This window comes from Bombina bombina, chromosome 4 (assembly GCF_027579735.1).
Source record: "Bombina bombina isolate aBomBom1 chromosome 4, aBomBom1.pri, whole genome shotgun sequence".
Classification (NCBI taxonomy): domain Eukaryota; kingdom Metazoa; phylum Chordata; class Amphibia; order Anura; family Bombinatoridae; genus Bombina; species Bombina bombina.
The window spans coordinates 201,018,829-201,036,503 of record NC_069502.1 but is presented as its reverse complement, the minus strand read 5'-3'; the positions used below and the strand labels follow the sequence as shown (position 1 = coordinate 201,036,503).

General features: G+C 39.4%; 1 protein-coding gene across 1 annotated transcript in view; it reads left to right on the top strand.

The window, feature by feature from the left end:
* LOC128656073 (ephrin type-A receptor 3-like) overlaps positions 1-17,675 on the top strand; it is a 325,679-nt gene that overhangs the window by 177,327 nt on the left and 130,677 nt on the right. The window contains 1 exon segment of the mRNA XM_053709749.1: positions 3,703-3,858. Coding sequence (XP_053565724.1) covers positions 3,703-3,858 — 156 coding nt within the window.

Below are 17,675 nucleotides of genomic sequence, written 5' to 3'. Positions count from 1 at the left end.
TCAAGTCCCATATCCAATAAGGACTGTGACAGCTCTCATGAATAGTGATAGCTGATTGATATGTATGTATGTATCCGGTTCTTCTATAACTAGATCTTACAATGTCATGTCATAATTATGACTCTAAATATATTAATGGCAAGAATCCTAATTCGTTATGTTTTATAACTGACCTCTCTTTGCTGAGGATTTTTTTCCCCCAAATTGGATGTTACGCCAAAGCTATATTACAGTTTGATCAAGTAGGGAGAAGGTTAGAGAGAGTATGGTTTTGCCTATGAAATTGGAGAGAATAAATAAGTTTGTATTTAATATTCTTGTCATATTTGAATAATGTATAGTAGATGATCTAAACTTATTTATATACCTGAATTGAATTAAATTAATTTGTTCTGCTATTCTAATAGTTACTGCTATCTATTGAAGTTAACTGACCTGTCATTTCTAGGGGGTTACCTGTCAGGTTATTGGATAGTGATATACAGTTGTGAGAATCCCAATTATCATTTAGTGGTGTATGGAGTTATGGGTCTGTATTAGACCTGAAAGAGCTGTGTGCTGCAATGTGATTATGAAATCAAGTGTGAAAGTTTGTAGAAATCCAGTGACACAAACTAACCAACAATAAATTAAAAATAAAAATACTGTGATTGAATTTTAAATTGTGTGAGAGGGTGAAGAAGGAGTTGTGCCATATTGTGGATCAATATGTAATTGTTAATATTATTACCTATAGTGAAACTGCTGAATAATCATAGTAAAGTATGTATTATTTTTTAAACAAAATCGAGTTTAATATGGGGCAAAAATCAATTATTTAAATAGTGTTGTGGAGATTATGGTGCATGTAAAAGTGTAATCAGTTCTCTTCTAGAAAACCCTTATCATATCACAAATAATTTAAATGTGTTTATCTATGTGTATTCAATATGATAATTTTGACAGTATCCTTTATCTGTAGAATTGCATTGTATATACTCTGATATTATCAAGGATATTGTATATACTCTAATAGAATATAGAATCCTCTGGTTAGTTTTGATTTGGCTTATATAATCCTCAATTGTGACTTTTTCTTAAAGGTGTTCATAATAATTATTATTTTCATTAAGTCCATAGGGTTGGACTGTATTTAGTAGGTAGATCCATCTACTTTCTGTTTTTAATAAAGTTTTTACAAGATTACCTCCTCTAATTCCAAGACTTACTTTCTCTATGTCTTGGCATAATAATTCTTCTTCATTGGAGGTGTGGTAGCGTAAAAAATCTAGAGCAACACTGGTTAAAGTTTTGCCATCTTGTTTATCTTTCTGTGCATTTCTTATATTACGAAGGTGTTCCATTACTCTAACCCTTAGCTTACGAGTCGTCATACCGACGTAAATTTTATCACATTTACATCTCAAGATGTGTATGACTCCCACTGTTTGACAGCTGATGCATCTGCTGATGTAATGTCTTTTGTTAAATCTATCAGTAATATATTCTGATTTGATATGTTTGCAAGTACTGCAATTGCCACATTTATGGGAGCCTGGGGCTAGAGAAGTCTTAGTTTTATGCCTCTGAAGATGGTTGTGGTGGGGTCTGCAGCTGGAGGCGCTTTTATGCTTCTTCTAATAACCCTAACCATGATTCAGCAGATGACAATTGGAATTGCTGATTGTTTGGCACATATAAATTTCATGTTCTAGGAGGACACAGGATGATGACCAAAAATATCTTTCAGACATTGATCTGATTTAATCAGACCTCTGATCTCAGAGTGATGCAGACAGACTCTCTGCACATAGTAAAACTATTGGAGACCTCTCTGCTCCCTGCTATTGTGTGACAATGCCTCTTACAGTGACACCAGACAGACTCAAGTCAGCCTGTATAAATGAAAATATTATTGATTTAATATATATTATTTATACATTTATATGTACTATGCAATATTAAATAATCTGCTGCTTTATTTGACTTTAAAAGGAGCCCCTGCATTCTGCATAGAACACTTTTACACCAGCATAGACCATTGTTTCTATGATAAACATCGAAATGTCTAAACCCAACATATTAAAATTTCACCAGCCCCCAGATTTGTACCCCCTTCTTTGTGAACAGATTTAACTCTTGCTGGCAAACCACCTTTTCTCTTTGTTCAGTGTATGCATGCATTTCTCTCTTATCTGTGCATGTCATCCTTTCATAGTACAACCCTCACCCTTTCCTCAATTCTTCTTGTGAGCTGAAGTTTGCAGTACAAAGCTTTCCTTGATCTGCAGTGAAATTAAGCAGAAGGAGACAATGTTTTATTGATGCAGTTTCTCTGTATCTAAGTCATGTGTCAGGGCTGCAATATGTAAAAGAAAAATTAACTCTCCAAACACAAATGCCTGTTTAGACAAAAATAAATATATATCCACCATGTATAATAACTTTAAAATATTTTGACTTACATGCATCTTTGGTGAGATCTCATTACAAGTTACGTTACAAGTTGCACACTAATGATACAGCGAGTCGTAATACACAGTATCTCTGGACTGCACTAACATTAGTGCGTGATGTGATATTACAAGTCCATGGTAAATCTATTTTACCAGAGAAGGGTTAGCACAGCCAACATCGCTTTTGCGCTACCTATACTTTCAATGGAGATTGTGAACGCACTGACTTGCGCTCTTACAACGGTAAAAGTTATAGGTTTGCACTCGAGCAAAGCAGAACTGCACTAGAATATTTAGCATGAGATGTGAAGTACAAGTGTTAGATTTTAAAAAACATTGATCACAAAACATTTTAAATTACACTTTTTGATATTTTTTTTAATTTAAATAGTAATAAAAAGGTTTTAAAAATGGTTAAAAAGGGACATGGATATGGCAAGGTGTTTGAATGGAAAGGACTCCAATGTATATCTATGTCAAGCATATGGCCTCTATTTATCAAGGTCTACGCTCTCCGTATTCAGCATTGCGCCAGCAGCTCACAAGAGCTGCCTGGTGCAATGCCGCCCCCTGCAGACTCGCGGCCAATGGGCCGCCAGCAGGGGGGTGTCAATCAACCCGATCGTACTCGATTGGGTTGATTTCCGGCGATGTCTGTCCGCCTGCTCAGAGCAGGCGGACAGGTTATGGAGCAGCGGTCTTTGTGAACGCTGCTTCATAACTGCTGTTACTGGCGAGTCTGAAAACTCGCCAGAAACACGGGGCATCAAGCTCCGTTCGGAGCTTGATAGATAGGCCCCTATGTATGCGTGTATGTATACATGTCTATATATGTGTATATGGTTATACATGTGTAGTTATGTTTTAATATGTGTAAATATGTATATACAAATATATACTTGCATGGTCAGTAAACAATTTTATATTAGTTGAAACAAAATATGTATTTATGTATAAACAAAGCTCCAAATTGTATTAATTTATAAGTGTCACTTATCTACCAATATAAATTTATCAAGAGAAGTAGAAATGAGCAAGCTACAAAAAAAAAGAAAATATCCTTGTTTTGCAAATAAGGATGGTAGAGTTTGAACAGTAAGTAGATTGGTAGATAATTTTGGACCCCGATCTATTGTTTAGACAACTCTTACTCAGGTTTCTAAATGTGTTCATTGTTCACAAGAATCTGACATGGTTTAACCCTTATATTGTTTTACCTGCAATTAACTCTCTGATTTACTATCTTCTCTCTCTTTCTTTGTTCCAGCCTGCAAGCCAGGGTATTACCGAGCTTTACTGACTGACAGCTACTGCATGAAATGCCCCCCCAACAGCTTCACTCTGCAGGACAGCTCCCCCGAATGCACATGTGAAAAGGACTTCTATAGGGCGCCCTCTGACCCCAAGTCTACACCATGTGCACGTAAGCTCATTAGTTCACAGCTAAAGGAAGACCACTGCACAGCCCCAGCATACTGTTGCAAGACATTGTGCAAAATTTAATGTGCCCCTAGTACTTGCATGTGGCTCTGATTGACAGGTATGTTCCATGCACAGTGCATAGGACATATTTACTAATCAGCTTTCATGTTCGGGCAGAAATCGGCACTACTCAGTTTTTTTTTTTAACATTGCTTTGTAGCAGCTACTTCATGGTAGTATGAAAGGGCTGTGCCGTCCTTTATATTCCTGTGTACAATATTATCACACCATAATGAATTATTCAAAAAAGATGCTAGCAGCCGTGAACAGTGCTGGTTTCATAATGTGATTATTTCATTTAATTTTCTGTACCTCCTCAAATGATCCCAATTTGACATTATCACTACTCCATGCAGTCCCTTCCCTAATCTCATCCATTCCCTCTACCATCATTGCCTTACTGATGATGTTGTGGCTGCATTGTAGTCATTCAAAACATAACAATCATAATGTTGTGAACCTGTAAATTTCACAAATAAAAATCTGAACGTTAGGATTAGCGTCTGATATGTGGATAAAACTTGCTAAACTGCTAGAGACTGCCACAATACAATGTTTTACAACAAATTGCTTCCTTCTATATCACGCATGAAAGTAAACCCCTAATAATAATGTTAGATATGCTTTTAATTATTGTGCTATCGCTTGCAAATAGTTTTGTGTTTAAAGGGACATGAAACTCTAAAAAATTATTTTATGATTCAGATAGAACATGACATTTTAAAATAACTTTCTAATTTACTTTTATGATCTAATGTTTTTTTCTGTTGGTATCCTTTGTTGAAAAGCATACCTAGTTACGCTCAGGGGCAGCAATGCACTACTGGGAACAGGCTGCACTTATATTTTTGTTGTCATAGGCTAATCTAGTGTGTTCAGCTAGCTCTCAGTAGTGCAGTGATGCTTCTATAAAAGATACCAAGAGACTGAAGCAAATTTGATAACAGAAGCACTTTGGAAAGCTTTTTAAATTGTACTCTCTGAATCATGAAAGAACATGTGAGGATTGTATGTCCCTTTAAATTCAGCTCCAGATCAACAGTGCACTACTGGGGCCCAGCAAAAAAAAATCTGGTGAGCGAATGACAAGAGATGTTTGTGTATAGTCACCAATCAGATTTCTTCTGTTAAGTGTGATCAGTCCACGGGTCATCATTACTTGTGGGATATTAACTGCTCCCCTACAGGAAGTGCAAGAGGATTCACCCAGCAGAGTTGCTATATAGCTCCTCCCCTCTACGTCACCTCCAGTCATTCTCTTGCACCCAACGACTAGATAGGATGTGTGAGAGGACTATGGTGATATATTTAGTTTTTATATCTTCAATCAAAAGTTTGTTATTTTATAATAGCACCGGAGTGTGTTATTCCTTCTCTGGTAGAATTTGAAGAAGAATCTACCTGAGTTTTTCTATGATTTTAGCCGGAGTAGTTAAGATCATATTGCTGTTTCTCGGCCATCTGAGGAGAGGTAAACTTCAGATCAGGGGACAGCAGGCAGATTAATCTGCAAAGAGGTATGTAGCAGTTTATTATTTTCTGACATGGAATTGATGAGAAAATCCTGCCATACCGTTATAATGTAAACTCAGCCTTGAATGCAGTAGATGTAGCTGATATCAGGCTGTCATGTATGTATATTTTACACTTCAGTTTTCTGGGAAATGGTACTTCTCTGGCTTTTAAACTGTATACATAGACTTATCCTATTTTGCAGGGACTTGCACTAGGTTTTAAATGACAATTAATTATTGAGGTAAAACTTTTTTTTTTTTGCTGGCATTGTAAAAACGTTTTTTTCTCTGAGGTACTGGGTGAAAAAATGTTGTGGGCACTATTTTTCCACTTGGCAATAGTTTTGATTTAAATTAGAGCAGTTCACTGATCCCTCTCACTGTTATGTGTGTGGGGGAGGGGCGATTTTTGGCGCTTTTTCTAAGCATCAGAAAAACTCAGTCAGAGGTTCATTTCTTCCTGCATGATCGGTTCATCTCTACAGAGTTCAGGGATCTCCAAAGCCTTTTTTGAGGGAAGTAATCATTACAGCAGAGCTGTGCTGATTGTATTGACTGTGATATAAAAAACGTTTATTTGTGTATTTTTTTCTGCTGCCTGGGTTAGTTATCATTGCTGAGGGGAACAATCCTTTGCTAAAACTGTATATTCTGACAAAGATTGATGATATAACTTAATTTATTTTATCTGTTATAATATTTTTCTGTGCTTCTTAAAGGCACAGTTCGTTTCATATTATTTGTAAAATTACTTTGAAAAGTATTCCAAGTTGCTGTTTAGTTGCTAGTGTGGTTAAACATGTCTGATTCAGAGGAATATCTCTGTGCTATATGTGTTAATGCCAAAGTGGAGCCCAATAGAAATTTATGTACTAAATGTATTGATGCTACTTTAAAAAACAGTCAATCTGTACAAATTGAACATATTTCACCCAAACAACGAGGGGAGAGTTATGCCGACTAACTCGCCTCACGTGTCAGTACCTGCATCTCCCCGCTCAGGAGGTGCGTGATATAGTTGTAGCGCCGAGTGCATCTGGGCGGCCATTACAAATCACATTACAAGATATGGCTACTGTTATGACTGAAGTTTTGGCTAAACTACCAGAACTAAGAGGTAAACGTGATCACTCTGGGATGAGAAACAGAGTGCGCTGATAATGCAAGGGCCCTGTCTGATACTGCGTCACAGTGTGCAGAACGTGAAGACGGAGAGCTTCATTCTGTGGGTGACGGTTCTGATCCAAATAAACTGGACTCAGACATTTCAAATTTAAATTTAAGCTTGAGAACCTCCGTGTGTTACGTAGGGGGAGGTATTAGCGGCTCTGAATGATTGTAACACAGTTGCAATCCCATAAAAAATGTGTAGGTTGGATAAATTTTTTGCGGTACCGACGAGTACTGACGTTTTTCCTATACCTAAGAGACTTACAGACATTGTTACTAAGGAGTGGGATAGACCCGGTGTGCCTTTCTCACCCCCGCCTCCTATATTCAGAAAAATGTTTCCAATAGACGCCCTGCCACACGGACTTATGGCAAATGGTCCCTAAGGTGGAGGGAGCAGTTTCTACTTTAGCTAAGCGTACCACTATCCCAGTGGAGGATAGCTGTGCTTTTCAGATCCAATGGATAAAAAATTAGAGGGTTACCTTTAAGAAAATGTTTGTTCAACAAGGGTTTATATTGCAACCTCTGCATGTATTGCGCCTGTCACGGGCTGCAGCAGCATTTTGGTTTGAGTCTCTGGAAGAGACACTTCAATCATCCACACTAGATGACATCACACACAAACTTAAATTCCTTAAGTTAGCTAATCATTTATTTCAGATGCCGTAGTACATTTAACTAAACTTGCGGCTAAAAATTCCAGGATTCGCCATTCAGGCACGCAGAGCTCTGTGGCTGAAATCCTGGTCAGCTGATGTTACGTCTAAATCTAAAATGCTTAATATTCCTTTCAAAGGGCAGACCTTATTCGGGCCCCGGCTTGAAAGAGATTATTGCTGACATTACAGGAGGTAATGGTCATGCCCTGCCACAGGACAAGGCCAAAGCCACGGCTAGACAGTCCAATTTTCGTTCCTTTCGTAATTTCAAAGCAGGAGCAGCATCAACTTCCTCTGCACCAAAACAGGAAGGAGCTGTTGCTCGCTACAGACAAGGCTGGAAACCTAACAGTCCTGGAACAGGGGCAAACAGCCAGAAAACCTGCTGCTGCCCTAAGACAGCATGAATTGAGGGCCCCCGATCCGGGGACCGGTATCTATTGGGGGGCAGACTTTCCCTCCTCGCCCAGGCTTGGGCAAGAGATGTTCAGGGATCCCTGGGGCGGTACCGGACGAGTACTGACGTTTTTCATATACATAAGAGACTTACTGACATTGTTACTAAGGAGTGGGATAGACCCGGTGTGCCTTTCTCACCCCCTCCTATATTCAGAAAAAATGTTTCCAATAGACGCCGCCACACGGGACTTATGGCAAATGGTCCCTAAGGTGGGAGGGAAGCAGTTCTACTTTAGCTAAGCGTACCACTATCCCAGTGGATGATAGCTGTGCTTTTTCAGATCCAATGGGATAAAAAATTAGAGGGTTACCTTAAAGAAAATGTTTGTTCAAACAAGGGTTTATATTGCAACCTCTTGGCATGTATTGCGCCTGTCACGGCTGCAGCCGCATTTTGGTTTGAGTCTCTGGACGAGACACTTCAATCATCCACCCTAGATGACATCACACACAAACTTAAATTCCTTAAGTTAGACTAATTCATATTATTTCAGATGCCGTAGTACATTAACTAAACTTGCGGCTAAAAATTCAGGATTCGCCATTCAGGCACGCAGAGCTCTGTGGCTGAAATCCTGGTCAGCTGATGTTACGTCTAAATCTAAATTTGCTTAATATTCCTTTCAAAGGGCAGACCTTATTCGGGGCCCGGTCTTGAAAGAGATTATTGCTGACATTACAGGAGGTAAAGGTCATGCCCTGCCTCAGGACAAGGCCCAAAGCCAAGGCTAGACAGTCCAATTTTCGTTCCTTTCGTAATTTCAAAGCAGGAGCAGCATCAACTTCCTCTGCACCAAAACAGGAAGGAGCTGTTGCACGCTACAGACAAGGGCTGGAAACCTAACCAGTCCTGGAACAGGGGCAAACAGGCCAGAAAACCTGCTGCTGCCCCTAAGACAGCATGAATTGAGGGCCCCCGATCCGGGACCCGGATCTAGTGGGGGGCAGACTTTCCCCTCCTCGCCCAGGCTTGGGCAAGAGATGTTCAGGATCCCTGGGCGTTAGAGATCATATCTCAGGGATACCTCTGGACTTCAAATCCTCTCCCCCAAGAGGGAGATTTCATCTGTCAAGGTTGTCAACAAACCTAACAAGAAGGAAGCGTTTCTACGCTGCGTACAAGATCTTTTATTAATGGGAGTGATCCATCCGAGTTCCGCGGTTGGAACAAGGACAAGGGTTTTAACTCAAATCTGTTTGTAGATCCCAAAAAGAGGGAACCTTCAGGGCCAATCTTGGATTTAAAGATCCTAAACAAATTCCTAAGAGTTCCATCGTTCAAGATGAAACTATTCGAACAATTTTGCCCATGATCCAAGAGGGTCAGTACATGACCACAGTGGATTTAAAGGATGCTTACCTTCACATACCGATTCACAAAAGTCATACCGGTATCTAAGGTTTGCCTTTTTTAGACAGGGCATTACCAGTTTGTAGCTCATCCATTCGGACTGGCTACGGCTCCAATAATCTTCACAAAGGTTCTGGGCACTCTTCAGGCGGGTACTAAGACCGCGAGGAATTTCAGTAGCTCCGTACATAGACGACATACTGATACAAGCTTCAAGCTTTCAAACTGCCAAATCTCATACAGAGATAGTACTGCGGCATTTCTAAGGTCGCATGGATGGAAAGTGAACGAAGAGAAAAGTTCTCTCTTTCCACTCACAAGAGTTCCCTTCCTGGGGACTCTGATAGATTCTGTAGAAATGAAGATTTACCTGACAGAGGACAGGTTAACAAAACTTCAAAATGCATGCCGGTGTCCTTCATTCCACTCTAAATCTGAATCAAGAGACCAGAAATTCTCTTCTATGGTGGCTTTATCGGCCACATCTGTCAGGGGAATGCCATTCAGCAGGCCAGACTGGTCAATTGTAACCTACTAGGTTGGGGCGCTGTCTGGAATTTCTCTGAAGGCTCAGGGACTATGGAATCAGAGAGAGTCTTCTTTCCAATAAACATTCTGGAATTTGAGAGCAGTCCTCAATGCTCTTCTGGCTTGGCCCCAGTTAACAACTCGGGGTTCATTCAGGTTCCAGGTCGGACAACATCACGACTGTAGCTTTATCAACCATCAGGGAGGGACAAGAAGCTCCCTAGCAATGATGGAAGGATCGCAGATAATTCGCTGGGCAGAGTCTCACTCTTGCCACCTGTCCTGCAATCCACATCCCGGGAGTGTAGAACTGGGAGGCGGATTTCTTAAGTCGTCAGACTTTTCATCCGGGGGAGTGGGAACTTCATCCAGAGGTCGTTGCCCAAATACTTCGACGTTGGGGCAAACCAGAGATAGATCTCATGGCGTCTCGACAGAACGCCAAGCTTCGCGCTACGGGTCCAGATCCAGGGATCCGGGAGCGGTCCTGATAGATTCCTTGACAGCACCATGGACCTTCAGGATGGCTTATGTGTTTCCCACCTTTCCCGATGCTTCCTCGATTGATTGCCAGAATCAAACAGGAGAAAGCATCAGTGATTCTAATAGCGCCTGCATGGCCACGCAGGACTTGGTATACAGATCTGGTGGACATGTCATTCTTCCACCTTGGTCGTTACCTCTGAGACAGGACCTTCTGATTCAGGGTCCTTTCAAACATCAAAATCTAACTTCTCTGAAGCTGACTGCTTGGAATTGAACAGCTTGATCTTATCAAAGCGTGGTTTTTCTGAGTCAGTTATTGAGTCCTTAATACAGGCTAGTGAAGCCTGTTTACCAGAAAGATTTACCATAAAATATGGCGTAAATACCTATATTGGTGCGAATCCAAAGGTTACTCTTGGAGTAAGGTTAGGATTCCTAGGATATTGTCTTTTCTACAAGAAGTTTAGAAAAGGGGTTATCCGCTAGTTCCTTAAAGGGAACAGATCTCAGCTCTGTCCATTCTGTTACACAAGCGTCTGTCAGAAGTTCAGACGTTCAGAGCTTTTGTCAGGCTTTGGCCAGGATTAAACCTGTGTTTAAAGCTGTGGCTCCACCATGGAGGTTTAAACCTTGTTCTTAACGTTTTACAGGGTGTTCCGTTTGAACCCCTTTCATTCCATTGATATAAAGTTGTTATCTTGGAAAGTTCTATTTTTAATGGCTATTTCCTCGGCTCGAAGAGTCTCTGAGTTATCAGCCTTACATTGTGATTCTCCTTATTTGATTTTTCACTCGGATAAGGTAGTTCTGCGTACTAACCTGGGTTCTTACCTAAGGTAGTCACTAACAGGAATATCAATCAGGAGATTGTTGTTCCATCCTTGTGCCCAAATCCTTCTTCGAGGAAGGAACGTCTTTTGCACAATCTGGATGTAGTTCGTGCCCTTAAATTTTATTTACAGGCAACATAAAGATTTCGACAAACGTCTTCCCTGTTTGTCGTTTACTCTGTCAGAGGAGAGGTCAAAAAGCTTCTGCTACCTCTCTCCTCTTTTTGGCTTCGTAGCATAATTCGTTAGCTTATGAGACTGCTGGACAGCAGCCTCCTGAAAGAATTACAGCTCATTCCACTAGAGCTGTGGCTTCCACTTGGGCCTTTAAGAATGAGGCCTCTGTTGAACAGATTTGCAAGGCTGCAACTTGGTCCTTCGCTTCATACTTTTCCAAATTTTACAAATTTGACACTTTTGGCTTCCTCGTAGGCCTATTTTTGGGAGAAAGGTTCTTCAGGGCAGTGGTTCCTTCTGTATAAAGAGCCTGCCTATCCCTCCGTCATCCGTGTACTTTTGCTTTGGTATTGGTATCCCACAAGTAATGATGACCCGTGGACTGATCACACTTAAGCTAGAAGAAAACATAATTTATGCTTACCTGATAAATTCCTTTCTTCTGTAGTGTGATCAGTCCACGCCTGCCCTGTTTTTTAAGGCAGGTAAATATTTTTTAAATTATTTACTCCAGTCACCACAACACCCTTGGCTTCTCCTTTTCGTTGGTCCTTGGTCGAATGACTGGAGGTGACGTTAGAGGGGGAGGAGCTATATAGCAACTCTGCTGGTGAATCCTCTTGCACTTCCTGTAGGGGAGCAGTTAAATCCCACAAGTAATGATGACCCGTGGACTGATCACTCTACAGAAGAAAGGATTTATCAGGTAAGCATAATTATGTTTTTTAGGTTTATGTCCCTTTAACAACCTTTAAATAAGCAATTATTTTGCTAACTGTATGCGCCTGATTTGGCTCCAAATTCTGATAACAGTAACAACACGCCGAAAAGAGAGAGTTTAGAAAATATCAGCAAAAAATCTGTATATTAGATAGTGATATACAGGATATCTAGCATTTCTAGACTTAAGATGTGATTTGAATGACATAGGGGGGAGATTACTAAAGTACGGACAGATATGATACGAAGTAGTGTATCATGTCCGCCGCACATCGATAAATGCAGGACAGCATACGCTGTCGGCATTTGTCATTGCACAAGCAGTTCACCAGAACTGCTTGTGCAATGCCACCCCCTGCAGATTCATGGCCAATCGGCCTCTAGCAGGCGGTGTCAATCAGCCCGATCGTATAGGATCGGGCGGATTGAAGACCGCAGCCTCAGAGGCAGCAGACAAGTTATGGAGCAGTTATAAGGGGTTAAATTGACGGGTGTTAGAAAAAAAACGTCAAACTAAAAAGTACTTTTAGATTGCGGTCTATGGGGACTGTGTTATTTCCGTAAATATATATGCTTATATACATATATTTATGTGTCAAAATGTGTATATACAAATACAAACACATAAATACATATGTATACTGTATATTCATATATATTTATATTTGCTGCCTATCGCTGCGTGATTTACCCCCTTTCACTGCGCTAGTTCTCATGCCATGTCTGACAGTATGAGAATTAGGCTCCCATTGGAGCCTAAAGAAGCGTGCTCTCGTGAGCCCGATGCTTCTGTACAATAGGAACGCGATTGCACCTTACTTGTAATACCAGAGCACATTTGCGTGTAGATAAAAATATATATATCAAACCATAAGCCAGAAATGGTAATAGGAGTAAAGTCCCAATAGATACATTATGTTAGGTACTGTTCATGACATCCGGCTGGAATACAAAATGCAGACGGCTGATTTCCTCCTCACAGACGTATCCGAGTGTAACTATGAAGAACACATAAAGAGAGGGGCGCCTCAGTGTGTGTATCAGCATATTCAATGTCGAATGGAAAGAAGTTCAAGCCAAATCAGTACACACATTTGGTACGAGTACACTTATGTACTGGTAGAAGCAGGCTACTGAGAAACGTGTCGTACAGATAGGGAATCGAGTACTCACATTTGGTACGAGTACACTTATGTACTGTTAGAAAGCAGGCTAGTGAGAAACGCGTCGTACAGATAGGGAATCAGTACTCACATTGGTTACGAGTACACTTATGTACTGGTAGAAGCAGGCTAGTAACTAAGGGTTGTACCAGCTAACCTTATCTCAGACCCAGGAGTACAGCTGGTTGTACAGGTGCAGTCCAACCCACTAAGCAGGAGGGCCACTCCATGGTGTTCAGGTTGAATGTGAGTGATGGCTATACCACTCACAAAAAGGTGCTTCTCAATGCTTGTGATAAAACAACTTGTTTATTAAAAACAACTGAAAAGCAATAGCAAGCATTGGATATAGAGGGCAATATGTACCCCTATCTGTGTGACACGTTTCTCACTAGCCTGCTTCTAACAGTACATAATGTGTACTCGTACCAAATGTGAGTACTGATTCCCTATCTGTGCGATGCGTTTTCTTACTAGCCTGCTTTCTAACAGAACATAAGTGTACTCATACCAAATGTGAGTACTGATTCCCTATCTGTGCGATGCGTTTCTCACTAGGCCTGCTTCTAACAGTACATAAGTGTACTCGTAACCAAATGTGAGTACTGATTCCCTATCTGTGCGACGCATTTCTCACTAGCCTGCTTCTAACAGTACATAAGTATACTCGCACCAAATGTGAATACTGATTCTCCCTATCTGTGCGACGCGTTTCTCACTAGCCTGCTTCTAACAGTACATAAGTGTACTCGTAACCAAATGTGAGTACTGATTCCCTATCTGTACGGCGCGTTTCTCAGTAGCCTGCTTCTAACAGTACATAAGTGTACTCGTAACCAAATGTGAGTACTGATTTGGCTTGAACTTCTTTCCATTCAACATTGAATATGCTAATACACACATGAGGTGCCCCTCTGTTTTATGTTCTTCATAGCTTCCAACAGTTGTGATATCTTTTACAATACGTTCTAAAGAAAGCATTATGCATCTGTCTTCTAACTGCTGCAATAAATGTTAAAGTTTATATACAAATTCTGCTTAAAGGGATGTGAAACCAATATTTTTTCTTTAATGACTGAGAAAGAGCGTACAATTTTAAAATTATATTATCAAATTTGCTTCATTCTCTTGACATCCTTTGTTGAAGTAGCAGCAGTGCACTACCAGGAGCTAGCTAAACACATGAGGCATATATGTGCAGCCACCAAACAGCAGCTAGCTCCCAGTACTGCACTGCTGTTCCTGAGCCTACCTAAGTATACTTTAAAACAAAGCATAGCAAAGGAACAAAGTAAATTTGATAATAGAAATAAATTCAATGTCTCTTATAATTGAATGCTCTATCTGAACCATGACATTTAAGTCCTTTTAAATGACTACACCATGTTACAATTGCAATAGAGTACTCCATAACTTTCCCTATATCATCTCTCCATGGGGGCCGATTTACCAATGTCTGGCGGACATGATACTCTGTAGCGTATCATGCTCGCCAGACATCGCTGAACTGCCGACAGTATACATTGTTGGCATTTAACATTGCACAAGCAGTTTCTGGTAACTGCTTGTGCAATGCCGCCCACTGCAGATCCGCAGCCAATCGGCCACTAGCAGGGGGTGTCAATCAACTCGATCTTATAGGATTGGAGAATTGATGTCCGCAGCCTCAGAGGCAGTGGACCAGTTAAGGATCAGCGGTCTTAAGACCTCTGCTTTATAACTGCTGTTTCCGGGGAGCCTGAAGGCTCGCACGGAAATAGGGGCATCAGGGGCCATTCGGCCCTTGATAAATCGGCCCCTATATATCTTGTCCTTAAACGGATCATATTCTTCTCATATTTAGCTCAGCCATTCATTCTGAGAGCTTCTCTTTGTCATTTCTTTCCCAACATCTGCTCCTTTAAATTTAGAGACTGCCACAAAACAATATTTAGCTAAACTTATGTATTGTAACATTTCTCTGTAACACCTTTAAAATTGCTTTCTATAGATTTTTACATAATTGCTTCTTTACTCTTTGCAAACAATGTATTTTTGCACCGCAAACTAAAATATGAAAGAACTAAATGTACAGTCAAAATGACCCATAATACAAACAAAACTTATCTTAACTGAGCACATGTTATTGTTATATACTGCGAATACCCCTCTAGACATATGATCGTGTAATGCTTGTGTATCAATACAGTAGAGATTCATCAAGCTCACAGCCAAGATATCCCCATCTGCTCATTTCTTTGCTTAGTAATGCAAAAGCATAATAACTTGCCAATGTGTCATAAAAGGCAAGTTAAAAGTGATATAAATGCATGTACATTTCTCTGGCTTTAATGATCAGCAGATGGGTTTTATCTTAACACTTACATATAACTGGAACCAAGCATTCCCTTGTGATTATATAGAAGAAGGTGGACTGTCAGGGGATTTACACTTTGTTACTTTAAAAAAAAAAAAAAAGCAAACAAGGCTTTTTAGTTTTTTATAACGTCACAAGCGCTGATTTTGTCCCGTACATAGCTATGAATTATGTATTTGCTTTTTCAACAAACATCTTCATAAGAGGAATCCTGTTCCTAATGCAGTGCTCCGACTCTGCATATTATAATATTGTAACCTAGGGGTGTTCAACCTTTTTACTGAAGAAGCGACATAGAAAAATGTTTTCTACTTAGAGAGTCGGAGAAGAAATATAAATATGCATTGTAAATTATATCCAAAAAAGTGCACTCTCAGCCACGTTAATGAACTTTCGCCAGGGTGCCAGCAAGGTTAAAGGGGACACTAAACCCTAATTTGTTCTTTCATGATTCAGGAAGGGCATGCAATTTTAACCAACTTTCTAATTTACTCCTATAATTAATTTTTCTTTGGTTCTCTTGCTATCTTTATTTGAAAAAGCATGAATGTAAGCTAAGGAGCCGGGACATTTTTGGTTCAGCACCCTGGATAGCGCTTGTGCGATGTTAAATGCCGACATATATTGGTATGTGTCAGCATTCAGCGATGCAGGGCGGACATGATTCGATATAGCGAATCATGTCCTCCCGGGGTATGATACATCTACCCCATTGTGTATCATATCAATAATATTGTGATAAATTGTTACTTACCTTTACAAATGTATGTGTCTGCTATCGAGCAGCAGGAAATGTAACAACCAACAAAGAGAGTTCAAAAAATCTCAGCAAAAGAAACACTATACAGCAACAGCATATCCGCACTGTGATTTGAACAACATATGACATTATGAGAAGCTTATAGCCTGTGACAATGGGTCGCATCTGGGCAAATTCATACCTAGGGTATAAGCTTTTTTATTGTTTAGTTTCTAATGGTTTAGTTTCTAATGTCTTTTATAAACATTCTAAAGGAAGCATTATTAATCTGTTGAAATGTTAGAGATTAATATAGGAATCCTGCTTAAAGGACATGAATCCCAATAATTTTCTTTAATGATTCAGATAGAGAATCTCATTTTGACAGATGTCATTTTTAAACTTCTATTATCAATTTGCATCATTATCTTGATATCATTGTTGAAGCAGCAGCAAAGCACTACTGGGAACTAGCTGAATGCATTGGGTGAGCCAATGATACAAGCGATATATATGCAGCCACCAATCAGCAACCCAGTAATGCATTGCTGCTTCCGAGCATACCTAAGTATGCATTTTAACAAAGGAGAGCAAAGCAAATTAGATCATTAGCAGTACATTGAAATGTTGTTTAAAATGGCATGCTCTCTCTGAATCATAAAACTTTAATTTGACTTTCTGTCCCTTTAAATAGGGGGAAAAACAATTCCTTATATAGGGCTAGATAACGAGTGGCACGCTATTGTTTGTGAAAAATATCCATTATTTGTGGCCATTTGCACGCCAGTTAAATTTCGCATGTATTACAAGTTAATAGTTAATGTGACCGCAAGAGCACATATCGCAATTTACGTTAGAAACATTACCTCGACTTCAGAGCTCTGATTAGCTGTTACACAAGTCAAAAAAGTATCACAAAACATAAAATAAATTTAAAAGTACAGTTACACTCATCAATAACACTATCCAATTAAGAAATCATTTAACAACAAGAATTGCATATAAAAGCTATAAGGGCTCAGATTAGGAGATGTCAGGTGTTCAAAAAAAAGTTATTTTACATAGGGATCCATAGGAATACATGTGTAACAATATTTATGTATATAAACATATATGCATGTATTTCTATACATATGGTATATATGTATTTATATGTGTATATATGTATTTATATGTGTATATAATGTATTTATATGTGTAATATTTATTAATATGTGTATATGTGTATATATGTATTTATATGTGTATATGTGTATATATGTATTTATATGTGTATATGTGTATATATGTTTTATATGTGTATATGTGTATATTGTAATATATGTGTATATGTGTTATATATGCTATTTATATGTGTATATGTGTATATATGTATTTATATGTGTTATATATGTATTTACAGACATATAAATACATATTTACGTATGTATAGAAATCCATACATAATATCTCATTGCAAATCCTGTGCTTGTGTTTGCGCTAGCTGGTGGCTATTTTTTTTTTTTGTTTAAAAGAGCTCTATTAAAGTCTATGGGGGCTGATTATTAATCCACGAATGTAGCCATATGCATCTGTTTCCGTGCGCGCCTTCAGGTGCAGTTAC